Genomic DNA, 15,000 nt, shown 5'->3' on the forward strand with positions numbered 1-15,000 from the left:
GCTAAACACTACACAGTGCCCAGCTGCTCTTTATGCAACACATTATTTTAAAGATGCATTTCTTTAGGAGGCAGATCAGGCAGAAGTATTAGAAAGTATTGAGAGACATATTATAACACCGTTGGTTTGGGCTTTTATTTGTGATATTTGTCGACTAGAAGAGAAAGCCAGCCTTGTCCTTTAAACGTTTAACAGACACAAATACACAGATATGGATTTCCAAGGTCACATTTCAAGCATTCAGTATGTATCTTATACAAGTCCTCCTCTCTGTCTCTGCGCTCCACTGCTCTCCCCCTCCTCTGTATTCTTCTCTCCGCCTCCCTCCATCTCTTGCCGTCTTTCTCACACACACACACACACACACACACACACACACACACACACACACACACACACAGAGAGATGTGTCCATTGCTCTGACCTCTCTCTCCTGGGAGAGCTGGCTGTCTGCCCAGCTCCCTCTTTTTCTCTCCCTGCCTCACACTTTCCTTCTGCGCTGTATCTTTCTTCTTCCTCTCTCCGTATCTCTCCATCTATTGATCTATCTATTTTTCTAATCTCCTTTTGTCTCCCCCCCTCTCTTATCCTCTCCTCTGTTGCATGTCTCCCCTGCTCTTGCATCCTCTTATCTCTTCATCCTCTCTCCGCTCGATTCCTCGCTTCTCCTCATCTACCCTCTCTTCACCCTCCTCTCCTTTTAACCCTTCCCCCTCTTTTCCTCCCACACCTCATCATCTCCCTCTCACTTCCCTCCTTTACCAGGTTTTCTAGGTTTTCCAGGGGGCTGGTGCGGCTTCGGGGCTCCGCCTGGGGCTCCTCGCCCAGCTCATGCTGCCTGTCTCTGGGCACGGTGCCCACAGCGGATGGGCAAGGCTGAAGGGGGAGCTGGAGGAGTCTGTCTGTGGGGGTGTGTGTGTGGGTGTGTAGAGTGATGGGGAAAGGGGGAGAAAGAAAGTGAAGAGAGTAGGAAGGAGAGAGAATGAAAGAATATGAGACGGAGAAAGACACTGACAGAGATTTCTGTTGAGTCATGCTTTGCTGGCTAGAGTGAGATCGTGGCTACAACAGCACCGCACGCGCACGCGTGCGTGTGTGCGTGCGTGTGTGTGTGTGTGTGTGTATATGTGTGTTTGCTTTTACTTATATGAACTATGTATTCAAACCGACAACCCTGTATGATCAATAAGGATGTCCCCAAATCTCAGCAATTACATTTTGGGATTGTTACTGATGGGAGAGAAACTACAAGATCAAAGTTGTGATAAACCAGAATTTATCCTTTAAAATCCCCTCATTATTATACCTGATATAAGCATAACTATGAGTGACTACACTGACACACACACACACACACACACACACACACACACACACACACACACACACACACCTGCATGCAGAGAACATCAATTCCCCTGCTGGCCACTTATGGTACAGCCCTACTGAAGTGGAAGCAAATGGCCTGGACCCAACCATGCATGATGGAACAGGGTGTGTGTGTGTGTGTGTGTGTGTGTGTGTGTGTGTGTGTGTGTGTGTGTGTGTGTGTGTGTGTGTGTGTGTGTGTGTGTGTGGGGGGGGGGGGGGGGGGGGGGGGGGGGGGAATGGTCCGATGGAGGGAGCGCAGGAAAGTAAGATTAAGAAAGAAAGATGGCTGTGTCATGTGTCGTGAAATGTATTTTGTGAAAGCAGTCGCAACAAGAAGAACGAGAAATGGAGAGAAAGGATGTGAGGAAGAATTCACACCTGTTTAAATGTCACCTTTAACTGCTATCTGTTCCTTTATCTCCTCAACTCTCCCTTCCAAACTTTCTCTCCTTCAGTTTTCTTCTTTTTTTCTGTTCTCCCCAGTTTTATGTCTCCCTCCCCTCTCTCTCCTCCCCCCCTCTCTCTCCTGTCACCTCCCTCCTCTCTCAAGTGTCCAGTGTGTCAGTGGTGAGTTTCAGTGATGTAGCGCCCTCTGTCTGTGTCCCCCATCACTGCAGCAGTACATTTAAAAACTTCAACCCTCCTCAACCAAAGGCAACAAAAGTTTGAGTTTCTTGGAGAAAGAAGTAAGAAGATTATTTATTTATTACAGATAACATTAAAATTGGTGCAAAAATGGTTTCTTTATTTCATCCACACGCACAGTTTGTCTGAAATGTAATACATGTTATGTAGATGTATAAATAATGTTATGATTGATAACAGTGGTGTCTTATAAACCCATGTAAAAATGTAAATTATAAAGAGATAAATTACAAAAAGCAGAGTGTGAAAGTTCATTCCTGACCTTGTTTGACAAAATAATCTTCACTTTGTTTTGCTATAATGCTGCAACGAGATGAAAAAGTACATTTTCATTTATATACCGCCAAGTCACAAAAAAGTGAACGAAACATAAAAACACTCCACTGGTCTAGAAGTGGAGCTGATAAGAGCTGAGAGGCCCTGCCGTCACAGTGCTGCTGGTATATAGTTGTCCTTGCTCCAATGCCAACAAGACGGATCCCTGTACATTTATTGAATGTAATGAATAACACAATTCTGATCTGGATTCATGCGGCGTGCGCATCTGACAGACGACTCAGCAGCTCGGCTTCGGGAAGACGGCGATGTGAAATATATGCTGCCGCATGTGTTCAAATATGCAGGATGAAATTCAGGAGATATGGCGCCACAGAAGTATTTTTAACCCTTTTGTATCCGAAGATCAGCAGAGTGTGAAAGCTTTTCGAGCAGCTGCCCAGTGTAGCTATGTACACAGTTTGATAGCAGTTGCTGATGGATAAGAGAGCGTTGTTGATTCAGCGTTTACATTCTGAATCCCAGACTCAAACCGATTCTGTTTCTCTTCCACGATCCCTCATTGGCTCAAACACAACCAGACAGAGATTCAGCAGCTTCAAGAGACGGATGCTTGTTTGAGGCTCGGAGAGACGCCAAGTGCTCTCTAATACTGAGACGCACAAACACCTCGGTATTATTAAGGATACGCGTTTAAAGAGGGCTAGAATATCCTCCTCAGGTATAAGTACTGCTACTTAACTTTACTCAGTGATGCTCTTAAAAGCAGAGGAAGTGTTTTGCCTCTAACATGACAGAAGTGAGGTTAACACAAAGTCAAACCTGTCCACGGAAACCTGCTCTCCAGGAGCAAACCCAGGAAACAAGTACATTTCAGCATTATAGTCAATTAGCATATGAACTATCTACTCAATGTATTAAGGTGTTTAGGGATAGCCTGAAATATAGAGCAAATATTGTTTATAGCTCTAAGCTCTACATCAATTTATTCATCTTTATTTTATTTATCGTGATTTTATCACAGTATATTCTCCATTCATTCACCTGGACAAGAGGGCAGCAAACAGGATTTGCATAATACATTTGGGATTGGGGGGTTGACAACGGCATAACTGGAAACTTCATTGTCATTTCTTACATTTCAAAAAGTAGTTGAGTAGAAGTACAAAGTTACACTGCGCTGATTGTCTTTCCTCGAATTAAAGAAAGACACTTGCTTCAGCTTAGAATGGTTTTGTGCCACAATTTGTTTAATATACTGCAGTCCATACAGTCTGTGGATGTTCAGTGGACAGTATCAAGTAGCTCAGCACCATAAAACCACAGAGAAATCAGGACAGACAGGAGGTGAAACTGCAGCCTGCTCCTAGTTATCCAAAAAGCTCATTTGGCAAAGAGTCAGTATCCTCTTCTAACGCATTGCAGTGCTCTGGTCCTGTCAGCCCAGTCCACAGGCCACCTCAGTTACAGTCAGTACACTTATTAATAAATCATTTCAGCCAATCAGTGATGGATGTGTTCTGAAACAAAAAGTGTGTGTGTGTGTATGTGTATGCGTGTGTGTGTGTGTGTGTGTGTGTGTGTGTGTATGTGTGTATCAATGTTTTCTGATTCTTCCCCTTTTTTCTCCAGACTTCGGACTAATGTCTTGTTGATTCATCTTCTTCGCACACACCTACACGAGATGTGGAAGTGAAAGTAGAGCTGAGAGAAAGGAGAAAAAGAAGAGAGACAAATAGAGGATTGACGACTGAACGACTAAAAAAAATATCTAAGAACAAGAACAGCTAGCTTGCAATCAGAAACTAGATAGTGGGAATAAATTTAATTTGATGCTCTATCTCCCTCTACCCCTGAGTGTGTGTGTGTGTGTGTGTGTGTGTGTGTGTGTGTGTGTGTGTGTGTGTTGACAAATTTGGTATTGCTTCAGTTCAGAGATTGGCTACAGAAAAACACACTCAGTAATTATCTAGAAAGAGCACCTGGGCACTGGGAATCTCATTATATTATAACCGCCCATCCAACACACACACACACACACACACACACACACACACACACACACACACACACACACACACACACACAAGGCAAAGTAAAAGAAAGGAACAGGAAAAGAGAGGAATCTGATCAAAAAAAGGGAAGAAGTTTGGGGGGGACGGGGGGGACGGGGACGGGGGGGGGGGGGGGGGGGCAAAAAATCACAAGAATTCAACTCTCTCTGTTGCTGTTTCTCTATTTGACTTTCTTCATTTCATGCAGTTTATTTCAAAAGGTCTTTGTCTGTGGAATTCTGAACACAGTGATACAAAGCAGAAAGGCACCGGCAGTGATCAAAACCATGAGGTGTGAGAGACACAGCCATTCACATGAAGTAAAACAAAAAACAAGTATTTCGGCTGAATTTACTCGTTTTGGTTCTTCATCTATTTTCTTTGATATGTTGCAGTAGCAGACAATGACCAGTAAGAGGCAGTGTTTCCTCTCATCTGACTGACCAGGAATGTTCTCTTTCGCTCTTTTCTTACCTTCACTCTTTCTTCTATGTGCCGAGACTTCTACTTTCTTCTTCCCTCTTTTTCACCATCATCCCTCTCAATCATCAACACACACACACCCACACACACACACACACACACCTCAAATGTGTGAGGCAGTGGGTTTACAGATTTCAGTGTGTGTGTGTGTGTGTGTGTGTGTGTGTGTGTGTGTGTGTGTGTGCGTGTGTGTGTGTGTGTGTGTGTGCGTGTGCAGAGGACCACCCGGCTGATTTGAACGGCTTCATTCATTGCTGTGTTTTGACAGTGACGGGGGTGAAATGATTTACAATGAGGGTCAACACAGCACGGGGAGGGAGGCAGGACACACGGTCACCACCCAAAACCTGTCAAGCCACCTGAGGTCATGTGGCAGGAAGTAGTAAACGTTAAAAACACATTATACTATCATTGTTACGATATATCAGAGATCTGAAGTCCAGACCAAAACACATATACAAAAACACGTGGGACATCAGAGTGCTGAGACTTCTTCGTCTTCAAAAGTCCCACATATAGCCTGGTTAGCTCAGGTGGTAGAGCAGGAGCCTCTTGTTGTTCAGATTCGGGCTTCCCGATTTACAATCTAAATGCGTCCCAGTGCATTGGCTCGGGAAGACATGGACGCCTGCAGCTAATTGATGTTTGTTGGCAAGTCTCTGAGCTTCACAAGCATCTACAGAGGACCTACATCTATTACCACAGCACCATTAACGAAGATAAGCAGTGTGTGCCGTAATTATTTTTAAATTAACAACTAGAAAAGCCTGTGGGGAAATATTTCTGAAAATCGAATTCAACACATGGAACTCTGTTAAGAGTCAGGAGGAGGAAACTAGTACCGCATGTTTGCAAAGAAGCACAAATCAACTGAATCAGAGATAAAGATAAGTGAGTTTCCAACTTAAATGACCTTTCTATTGCACTGTCTGTGTCAGAGTTCGATTTCGAGTACAATTGATTGCAGCGTGTTTCTCAGGGTTGTGGGTTCGAGCCCCACATTGGGCGGTGTTTTTAAGGAGGGTATTTCAGAGAGGCAGAGAAGTAAAACTATACAACTGACATTAAACTTGACCTATCAAAGACAAAGAAAGTGTTTGTTCACACACACAATACTACGGGCCTTCTAACATCAACTGTCACTGAAATCAATAGCTGACCTTTGACTGTAGCTATGGCAGCCAGTCCAGCAATTTGCCTGATGACAGCGCTATACTAAGAGTAAAGACTGCAACAGATTGGGCCTCTTCCCAAGAAGGCCACTGGTGTGGCAGAGTATGTCTTTGAGAGGGTTATTCAAACACTAGGAGATCACTAGAAATCAAATAGATTTTGGTGCTTTTATATGACATGGGAAAGGTTAACTGATAACAGTGGTCTCGAGCAACTCACTGAGCATTAACCCCTCCTAAGGTTTTAGAATTAAGCACCTCAATGGGCGGTGTTTTACACCAAGTTTCCTACTAATCTGGAAATGTGTAACGTTTATTGACGTGTAAATTGTAAACTCTAGACTGCGTCCATGGTTCAACTGTCAGGATAGCCAAGCGGTCTAAGGAGCCAGACCTCAAGGTGTAACTCCTTCCATAAATAAAGGCCTTTCTGGTCTCTGTATGGAGGTGCGGGTTCGAATCCTGCTCCTGCCAACCTTGTCCTTTTGATTAAAAGATGAATGAGTGTTCAAAAATAATCAAAGGGCCGTCACACATCAGTTTATGTGGCCCACCAATTGCCTGTAGTGTCTGCAAGGTGCACAGCAGTTTTCTTGCGAAGCAGTCGGGCTATCTATCAATCAATCAATCAATCAATCAATCAATCAATCACCCACTGAGAGACTGTAGCCGGGAGTAAAGACTTCCCAAGTGTCTGCAGCTGAAATTGACTTCTGATAAGCGGATACTTTTGAGAAAAATTAATTCTAAGGGCCCTTAAACACCAATCGGCCGTCAATGACAGTTTGTGGCTGACTTGACCATTGGCAGCAGTTTTGGGGTGATATACCAAAGACGAGGGTAAAAATGTTCTTACACAACTGTAGGGCATTGTCTGCAGGTGAACGTAGCCCCTGATAAGAAGAATTAATACATGTATGTAATATATGAAACCCAATCCATCTATAAATACCTCTACAACACTTAAGAGTGAGTATGGCAACACTTATTTAACATGGCAGGAACAACACTGTGAAGTGCAGTACATACCCATAAACTGAACCTGTTAAACACAGAGCCTGATCTGCTACATTATGAACAGGAACATTGCAGGGAAATAAAAAAGGACTAGCTCTACTATGTAGTGATAGAACTTATTATATTAGGTGAGACTCACTTCTAACCTACAATTTCTTCAACTGAAAACAACGAATGAGGTGTTACGGGAAAACACGGAGGTAAAAAGGGAAGAAAGAGAGAAGGAGAGAGTTAAAAGCAGAAAAGAATAGGCTTATTGTAGTGAGCGCATGCTAAATAAGATTCCTGTCCCCATCTGTTTGGGTTTGGGTTCATACATGGCCAAGAGTGTGTGTGTATTTGTGTGTGAGTTAGACATCTTTCCAACCCAGTGCAGGTGGGCTGTTGATAGTTTTATCAGCGCTGGATCGGGTCAACTGAGAGGAGAGGAGAGTAGGGAGGAGAGGGAAGGGGAGAGGAGAGGAGAAAGGCTGGCTCTGTAATGATCTTGGTGTTTATATGGGTTGTTCCATTCATAAGCCCTTATACGACGGAGCAGAGCCAAAACACTGAATGCATGCAACACTGAAACATTATGTCACTTCATAGTTTCCCTCTAATATTCCTACCTTTCTGACATGTTTTTTTGTGTGATGTTGGTGCAAACCTTGGAAAAACATTGTGCTTTAAGAACTCAAGTGACAGAAGATTTAGATCACAGAGCAGTCAGCGCTGTCAGGCAGAGTTCCTCAACCTTAGGACTTGCTCTGGATCTGGGGTAAAATACGTATTTGTTTGATAGAATAGTTCGGAGCGGGCCGATTGCTCGGCCCCTAGTACTGCTGCCTGCAGCGGCTCATACCTCGTTGACTCCAGGGGAGTGAAGAAGAGTTCGGTTGTAGCGAGAGTGTGTCGAGTATCCAGCAGCGAAAGCGAACGTGCACATCCAACATTCTCTAACTACTCGGCTGAGCGGAGAAAAGTGTAACAGAGGATTTAGTTTTAGCTAAGTGGACCTAATGAACGAGTGCATTTAGAGAATTCAATATGTTCAGAAAATAAGACCTTTCGGCACTTCCTTTGACACAATTGTGGCCACAAGCACAGCCATTAATAACATATAAAATTAAAAAATAAGTATGTTTGAAATACAATTAAAAGATATATTGTCCATTGGATCTCGTTCTGTGTTCTTGACAATAGGAAGTAAGTAACTATAGTTAATCAAAATGTTCAACTACATACGATTCAAGTATTCTTGGTGAAAGACATTTCTTATTGTATTATCGAGGTGGATTTCTGGATTTGATGTAAAATAAAACCAGTGGAGAGCCTTTAATACACCAGTGCTCAGTACCTCAGGCTCCTCTGGTCACATGCTGGGTGTCTTGTGGTTGTTTGGTTTGTGACTGTCCCTTTGTATCGGCCTGCCGGATTTCAAAAACGGTTTCAGGCTCTATAAAGTGTCCCATAAACCACTTTTACTATTAGTGTAGGACGCTGCAAGCATACAGCTGGAGACCGCTACCACTGACCACACACACACACACACACACACACACACACACACACACACACACACACACACACACACACACACACACACACACACACACCACTCAGGATGACACACACACACACACACACACACACACACACACACACACACACACACACACACACACACACTTCCTGGTCAGACACATTTTGAGGGCTGATGGAGTCAGGACCGCTGCCAAACTCTAACCCCATGTCACCCCACCCTGCCGCCCCAATGACATCACCACATAGCCCTGAACCGCCGGCCCCGAAGAGCCTAAAACACACACACACACACACACACACACACACACACACACACACACACACACACACACACACACATACACATACACACACACACACACACACACACTGGAGGGGTTAAGTCGGACGCTATCATACACTGTCCTGAGAGGAATTCCCAGGATTCAAGTCAACCAATCAGAGACCTGCGTTTAAAATACTGGCTCTTCAACTGGAGAGGCCGTCCTCTTCACATGGACCACCATCTGTGTGTGTCCATGTTAGTCATTAGTGCTCCCACTGGGCAAAAATACACACTCATGTAACACATCCAGTGTTAAAGCCCCCCCCCCCGTCCTCAAACATGCACTCATACATTTACACACATTCAGACTTGAACCTCTTTTAATGCAGATTTTTCACTGAAGAGTTTGTGAAAAGTCCACTTGACGGTCACTTTACATTGGAGAATATTCCTACTTACTTTTAAAGCCATTGTGTCTGAACATATGGGACACACACTCACACAGACTTTACAATACACTCTTGAAGGACCTTGAGGATCCATTGATGCTTGCAGACATCCCATTTTCTCATATATCGAGCGTGGAGACACACAACACACACTTACTCCCCTTCCCTAATTACCGAGTCCCAAGGGACAAGACACTCAAGCAGCACTTCAGTGTTTGCTTAAAGAAAAGGTCTTTCTCTCCAGTTAGAGGGCAGACAGACAGACAGACAGACAGACAGAGGCAAATTAAAGAAATAACATGAGAAAAGGCTACTTCTTCCAGAGAAACAAATCCATATTTTGAGTTAAACCATCTGCACATTTAGAAACTTTAAAAACACCAATTTGAGCCTTGAACCAAAAGGCATTTTGTGATTATCTAAAAGAAAGAGCAATATAATCCTGAAATATTTAATCTTTCAGATAAAGTGATAATGTTTTGAGTCGGTCAGTTGCACACAATCTCGAACATCAAATCCAACATAATACAGGACTGACAGAAAGTAAAGAAAGACCAGACAAGTGAACAAAAGGCAGAACATGTATGTCATGACTGAACGAGTGAGAGGGAGGGAAGAGAAGGACCAGAAGTTGACTTGGTAGACGGGGAGGCAGGAGGAAGAGAGATTATCTCTCTCTAATGGCCGACTTGTTGACAGCAAAACTTTTCACCACCTCTATCTACACATCTAACGTTACTATACCCCCCTTACACACACACACACACACACACACACACACACACACACACACACACACACACACACACACACACACACACACACACACACACGGTTTATCAGCCCTGCTGTCAATCTGCTCCACAGCTCAGGTGGGTCTCAGACTTTTATAACCATAAAAAGTGCGAGGCGAACCGGAGACGTCACCGCCAGAGACGACCTTGATGTTCTGTCAGAATCTTCACATGTGCTGCCAGACGGAGACAACTCGCCTTTCTCTGCTCTGTCTGCCTTTTACAAACAAGAAAGATGTTTGTCTCCAGTTAATTAAACAGACTTTTATGATACGATGATGACGTTCTTTTATTTCCTTTTTACGATATTGCTGGATTAAATCAAGTATACATTTTTTTAAATGAACCATGTTTTAGTTGTGTTTTATGATGCCACTGAACACATTTTTAAGTTCTTGTCTTCGGGGATAAATGTGTGTGGAACAAAATGACTGTTTAGATAGCCAAGTTCAAAGGTCAGCATGAAGCCTCAATAGGTCTGCTGATGTATGGATGTCTTCTTACCAAACACACACAAGCTCCTCCATGAAACCAGCCGTCCATAATCAACAAATACAGTAATATTATTATTATTATATAGTCACAGCTTTTTGGTGTTATTAACTGAATCCATTTTCAAAGTATTTACAGAGTATTCAGAAACATCCTGTCAATAAAAAACCCTCTCAAATAAAAGCCTGTAATTTAAAACACACACCACCAAAGTTGAGTTTCTGCTTTTCTCAGAGCACATTTTATGTTATCAAATTTTACGGTTCTTGTCATGTTTTGGTATATTGTTTGATTGCACAGGGGGTCCTCTGACCTGCAGCTGCCCCCTACGATGAAATCCTCCTCACTGGCTTACAGTACTTGTCCTCCCAGAGTTACTCAGATGGGTGTCAGCGTGCAGTTAAGATGCCATGCAGCCTCTGGCCCAGACGAAGGCAGGCAGAGCAACTTCTCTATACTGAGAGAAACATTTGTGCAACATTTCGACCAAAATAGTCCTGGTCTCCACCGCAACGCAAGAGGGCTGCCTTCATTTAGGCCGATGGGGTTGGCAGATCTCAAACACGCACGCACGCACGCACGCACGCACGCACACACACACACACACACACACACACACACACACACACACACACACACACACACACACACACACACACACACACACACACACACACACACACCACTGTCATATGGGAGCCAAAGTCATGAAATAAGCCCATTCTGTAAGTAGACAGTGACAACGGAAACATTGTGGGGACCAAACGTCTACAAGTTCAAATTGAGCAGCCCAGTGGACCAAGTCTGAACCAGCTTTTTTTTCACATCTAATGTGTGTGTTCTGTTCAGAATGTAACAAAGTAACTCAAAAGTTCAAGAGTTCAAGAAATCGCCCATTAAAACTCCTAAAAGTTCTCACAACTGTCAGGACAACGATGATAGAGCCAAACAAACGGACAAAATATATTAAACACACATCAAACTATCATAAAGGTTGAAATAAAACTGTGTATGAGACATATCGTTGATAGGTGGTCCATCATACCTCTAAAATTCACATTACCGATTACTGCTTGAGTGTGTATACATTCTTGTACTCTGTGGTATTCCTTTGAAAACTTTTTTTAAGTTAATAAAATGTTATTTCCTACCTGTTCTGCTGTGCTCGAATCCAGTTGTTGCTCAGCTCTCCAAGAAAAAGTTTGTCCTCCCACCATCCGAAGCGCTCAAGTCCGAAAAGTGTGACTCTCGGTCCGGTTGGAAAACTACAGACAAGTCGGTGGTTGCATTGTAAGGGAACCCCCTTCAGCCCGCTGCAGAGCGCTCACTGCGTTACCAAGTCTTCTAGGTGTCACATTAAATGTCCTCCCTTTCGCTGCTCGATCACCTTCACAGAGAAAGTGCCACACACAAGTTCTTGCGGGAGCGCAGCGCAGCTCGTGGACCTGTCAGTACCCAAAATGTCCGAACTTGTCACGAAGAAATGTAGAAATGTAGTCAGATATCAGCGGCACGCGCTCCCCGCGGTGTTCCGTCTGTGTGCGCGGTGTCCTCAGCAACAGGTGTCGGAAATAAAGTGAGATTTCTTCACGGCCATTACAAGTTTCCAAACGCTCTCCAACTAATTACGCACTGAGAGGAAAGGAGGGAGGGAGGGGGCTCTCCAAAGTTGTTCTTTTTTCACGAGCGAGAAGTTTGAGAAGGGAGCGCGCGGAGTGAAACAAAAGAAATTCACTCGCGCAGTGACGACTCTCCTCTGCTCTGATGTGGAAACTGCTCGCCTGAGAGAGACGACGTCTTTCCCGTTGAGACAGGAGGAAAGAGATGTGTCCCTCGACTAGGAAACATGGAGACAAAAAAAAAATGCTGTCAGAAGTGGGATTTGAACCCACGCCTCCATTCGGAGACCAGAAGTCCCGTGGTTAAGGAAGGAATCACACCTTGAGTCTGGCGCCTTAGACCGCTCGGCCATCCTGACAACGCTGAGAGAGATGTCATGTATAGGCATCAAGAACTCACAGTGGATAAGCTGCGTGTCATAAACTCACATAATCAACACATTCTGCTAATTAACTATCAGTACAGCTCACTTTTGCAGCTGACTCAATGGTTTGTGAGTTGTTCGGGTATTTAAAGGCACAGTTCACCCAAAAATCCAAAATACACATTTGTCTTCTTACCTGGAGTGCCCTACCTGGTTTTGGTGTGAGTCGCCTTGTTTTGGAGATATAGGCCATAGAGATGTCTGCCTTCTCTGCAATATAATGGGACTATATTGCAAAAATAGTGTGTTATTAAAGAATCGTGTTTGACAAACATGCTGTCAATATTCTCTCTCCTCAGTATCAGCATGACCACCTGTTCCTCTATCCTGGCCTTGGGGATGATGCCTCTATGCCTGCTCATTTACACCTCCACCTGGACTTCTACCAGCACCATCCAGATCCCATGTGAGCTAAATAGAACTGCAAGCAATATTGAAAAATACATATTTTGGAGTAAACTGTCCTTTTAAGCCATTCTGTGTGTTCCCGCGATTTGAGCCCTCCAGACAACTGACGGATGAGGTCAATGGGGACTTTTTAAAACTGGCTTTGGTTGCATTAGACAATGAAGCCCGCTATAAATCAGTGAGAAGCTGAATCTCTCCGTCCCTACCGCTCGTTGGGACAAGGCAGCTTGGGGAGAAGTTTCCTCAGAAAGCAATAAAAGTCACAGGAATGCACAGCCGGAGGAGGAACAGAAGATAAGGAAAATGTCTTCAGTGTTGGTGGATGTTTGGACTGTCCGTGGCTAACAGCTTATTTTAGGGAGCTCCACTCCTCTCACATTGTTTTTATTTCCTCTCAGAAGTTTTTCCTACTGCTCACTGCCTCCTTCTGTCCCCTCCATATTTTTCAGTTCTCTCCATCCACTGCTCCCGCTCTCTTCCCTCCATTCAGGTCAGTAATTCATTGACTTTACAAACCATTTATTAGAGAAAATAAGGTATACAAAGAGCAAACATCCAAAATCAACAAGCAACAGGTTTATGCCTTCAAACCACAACTGAAATAATTAATTATTAAGCTTGAAAACATGTAATATAGACTGAGCGTGTGTGTTTTAAGTTGAGCTGCTGTTTGTTTTGGTCTCTCCCCTCTCCTCTCTCTCTGTTTCTCTTTCTCTCCATCACCCTCTCCTTCTTTTTCTTTGCACTCATGTGTGATGTGATGTGTGATGATTGAAACCACATCTACCCAAAGCCAACGCGAGCCCTCCCCACTTCCTCTGCAGTCACTCAATTTTTATTTCTCCTCCCGGTCTCTCATGTGTGTCAGTCCTTCTCCATAGTACAGTATATACAGAAAGTTTTTAACGACGAACATGTTCTAACGTTATCTCAGGGACATCTGTGCTTTTTTTGTGTGTCGTGAAACACCAATATCATCAGGATCTTATCAACGCTCAATGTCTGCAGAGGTGTGGTGTGGTGTGTGTGTGTGTGTGTGTGTGTGTGTGTTTGAAACAAATCCAAAAGGGGAAACACATACCAAAATTATTTCAATTTCAAAATACACCATTACAGTATATAAGAATGGCAATAATGGATCAAACGTTCAATTTAGTCACTTACAGAAAAGTTGCCCAAGTATTGAAACATTGAATCATTTTCAGCTACTATATGAAACACTCTGTGTACTTTACATTTTCAGGTTTCGTTACAAACAAAACTTAGTAAAAGTGAAAGCAAAATGCCTTTCCAAAGATTTAATACTCGTGTTTTGTTTTGTGTTTTTAGAGCTGTGTTCACCATCCACTTTTTGTTTCAGAGTAATATTTTTGCAGCGCCTCCATTTCCTTTGAGCGACAGCAGTGTCCATCAACGGTACATTAAAAAATCAAGTCTACGTCTTAGGCTATGTTTTGAGGAAATGTATTATCAATATGTCTTTCTCTGACACACATTTTTGGTGTTTAAGTATGTAATATTTTGCATATTTTTTGGATCTGAAACGAGACAATGAGCTATGAGTTACGGCAGAGACAGGACGATGAAATAATGTCTGGTGCTCAGTGGGTTGTATCTCCACTCTTTCCTACCTGTCTCTCCCTCCCTCTCTCTCTCTCTCTCTCCATCACATAAATCAGGCAGTCATACATGCGTAACTCTTCCTCTTTCTCTTTCTCGCTGCATCCATTCCCTTCTGTCTCCCTCCACTTGCTTTTATTAGGACAGTAGATGGAGAAAGCAGAACGGATCCTTCGAAGCAAAAACCCAGGCACCGACACACTGAACGAAGCGTTGCCATATGTGAAGGTAAACATTGGCACATATGTTACGTTTACAGACTGTCTTGACTCAGAAGTGTTTTATTGTGTGAAAAGCGATGATGTTTCCACTCTGCTTGAAAACCCTTTCAGTCAAACGTCGGGTCAAGGTTTAAGGTCAGTCGAGATCGGTCTGTTAAACCAGAT

At 43.5% G+C, this 15,000-nt stretch overlaps 1 protein-coding gene and 1 non-coding gene across 4 annotated transcripts in view; both read right to left on the reverse strand.

Moving 5' to 3' along the window:
• wnt5b (wingless-type MMTV integration site family, member 5b) overlaps positions 1–12,369 on the reverse strand; it is a 71,273-nt gene extending 58,904 nt beyond the window's left edge. For all 3 annotated transcript variants that reach the window (XM_068731343.1, XM_068731341.1, XM_068731344.1), the window contains exon 1: positions 11,694–12,369. In XM_068731343.1, coding sequence (XP_068587444.1) covers positions 11,694–11,759 — 66 coding nt within the window. In that variant the 5' untranslated portion in view covers positions 11,760–12,369. The remainder of the gene's footprint in view (positions 1–11,693) is intronic.
• A 40-nt stretch (positions 12,370–12,409) lies between these two features.
• Positions 12,410–12,520, reverse strand: trnal-caa (transfer RNA leucine (anticodon CAA)). Its single transcript has 2 exons — positions 12,483–12,520; positions 12,410–12,455 (listed from the first exon to the last, which is right to left on the reverse strand). It is a non-coding gene; the product is annotated as a tRNA-Leu (tRNA).
• Positions 12,521–15,000: the final 2,480 nt, after the last annotated feature.

This window comes from Cebidichthys violaceus, unplaced genomic scaffold (assembly GCF_023349555.1).
Source record: "Cebidichthys violaceus isolate CVI_PGR_0920_01 unplaced genomic scaffold, fCebVio1.0.p SCAF_51, whole genome shotgun sequence".
Classification (NCBI taxonomy): domain Eukaryota; kingdom Metazoa; phylum Chordata; class Actinopteri; order Perciformes; family Stichaeidae; genus Cebidichthys; species Cebidichthys violaceus.